Source organism: Theropithecus gelada, unplaced genomic scaffold, assembly GCF_003255815.1.
Source record: "Theropithecus gelada isolate Dixy unplaced genomic scaffold, Tgel_1.0 HiC_scaffold_3649, whole genome shotgun sequence".
NCBI classification, from domain to species: Eukaryota; Metazoa; Chordata; class Mammalia; order Primates; family Cercopithecidae; genus Theropithecus; species Theropithecus gelada.
This window is the reverse complement of record NW_020260171.1, coordinates 1-1,525: the sequence shown is the minus strand read 5'-3', so window position 1 is coordinate 1,525 and position 1,525 is coordinate 1. Positions and strand designations below refer to the sequence as shown.

At 61.6% G+C, this 1,525-nt stretch overlaps 1 protein-coding gene across 1 annotated transcript; it reads right to left on the bottom strand.

Annotated features, from left to right (window-relative positions):
- Window positions 1-244: 244 nt before the first annotated feature.
- Window positions 245-1,519, bottom strand: LOC112617718 (putative elongin-A3 member C; the record flags this gene model as incomplete). Its single annotated transcript, XM_025374415.1, has 2 exons — window positions 245-363; window positions 517-1,519. Coding segments are annotated over 2 exons (1,122 nt in total), but the record flags the coding sequence as incomplete, so codon positions are not given.
- Window positions 1,520-1,525: the final 6 nt, after the last annotated feature.

Genomic DNA, 1,525 nt, shown 5'->3' with positions numbered 1-1,525 from the left:
GATCAGTGAACAGCCAAAGTAGAGTTGACCCGAATGCGTTCCCATCTTCTGAATTCTGAGGTGGCCTCCAAGCAGGGAGGCAGTGGCTGGGTGTGGGAGGCAAAATCACAGGGCCAGCACTTGACACCTGCAGAATGCAGAGGCTCAACTTCTGGTGTCCACTGGCAGTTTGTTTCCCCAACCCGCATTGACTTTGCATTGTTCCTCCTCCTCCCAGATTTTAACCCTAAGGCAAGTCCTGAGTTTATCTTCGGGAGAATCTCCTCTTGTAGTCTCGAATTGCCTTGGCCATCAGCGGGGCCACTTTCTTGGCAGCCGGTTTCCGGGTTTTGGTGGCGGGCGCCTGGCGCTCATTGCTGCTGCTCAGGCAGGGGTTGGCCCTCTTCTCAGGGAGCCGGTGAAGGACGCTGCTGCTGCTGCTGCTGCTCGTGCTGCTGCTCGTGCTGCTGCTGCTGCTGCTGCTGCTGCTGCTGCCGCTGCCGCTGCTGCTGCCACTGCTGCGGCCGTGGCCGCCGTCCCCGCCTCCCACCAGGCCGCCACCGCCCCTATCGCCACCGCCCACCCCGCCCTGGCTGGAGGGAACGTGGCTGCTGCCCGCGGGTTTGGGGGCTGGCTTGATCTCTCCCTCTTCGGGGTCAGCGGCTCCTGCAGACTTCTCTTGCCTCCTTGAAGCATCATAAGGCGTCTTGGCCCCAGAGTTGAAACAGATCATCTTTGTCTGTCGGCCGATGGGTTTGTTTTCACGTGCAGATCGGATTTTCGCGGTGACTGCTCGCAGCCGCTGCTCTCGGGAGTCCCGAAGCCGCAGATACAGCTCCCGCCAAGACTCGTGCTCCTGTGGCTTTTCTTCCTTGAAGTCCTGGAGACAACGAATCCTCCATAATTCATCTGTGTCCCCAGCGAGTGCGTCATTGTATTTCTCTCTTCGATACAGCTGATCAGGCGTCCACCCTTCCGGAAGGGGTTCAAGAACCGAGTAGGGGACCCCTCCCACGTCTCCGAGGGCGTCCGGATTGTGTGTAAGCCCCCGGATGCACTGCTGGCGCAGCGTCAGCACCTGGGGCTGGCAGGCAGGCCTGGAGCCCGAGTACACCTGCATCTTAGCATTCACTCTGTGTCCAGTGAAGGCGGCTTCCTCCTGGAAGGTTGGTGCGGAGAGTGCTTCTGGCTTTTCCTGGGAGGTCATGGCCTCAAAAGCGGAAAGTAGATCGTAGTTGGCCTGCATCCAGGCCTCTGAGGGGTCCCAGAGCTCTGAGAAGGCATGGCTGGGCACCGTTTTCGGCCCGGCGGAATCAGCGCCGGCCACCTGCAGCCTCTCTGACTGGCTTTCCTGGACAGGAGGCAATTTCTGCGCGGAAGCCCAGCGGGACGATTTGTGCCCCTTGCTGTGGTTCACAAGCGCTTCCCCCTGGGGTTGGCCCTGGCAGCCCTGACCCAGCGGAGGCCCGCCCTGAGCGGCGTGAGCGTGGCCTCTTCCGGGTTGCTTCCCGGGCACAGCGGGCTCAGGGCCCTCGGGCGTCGGGAG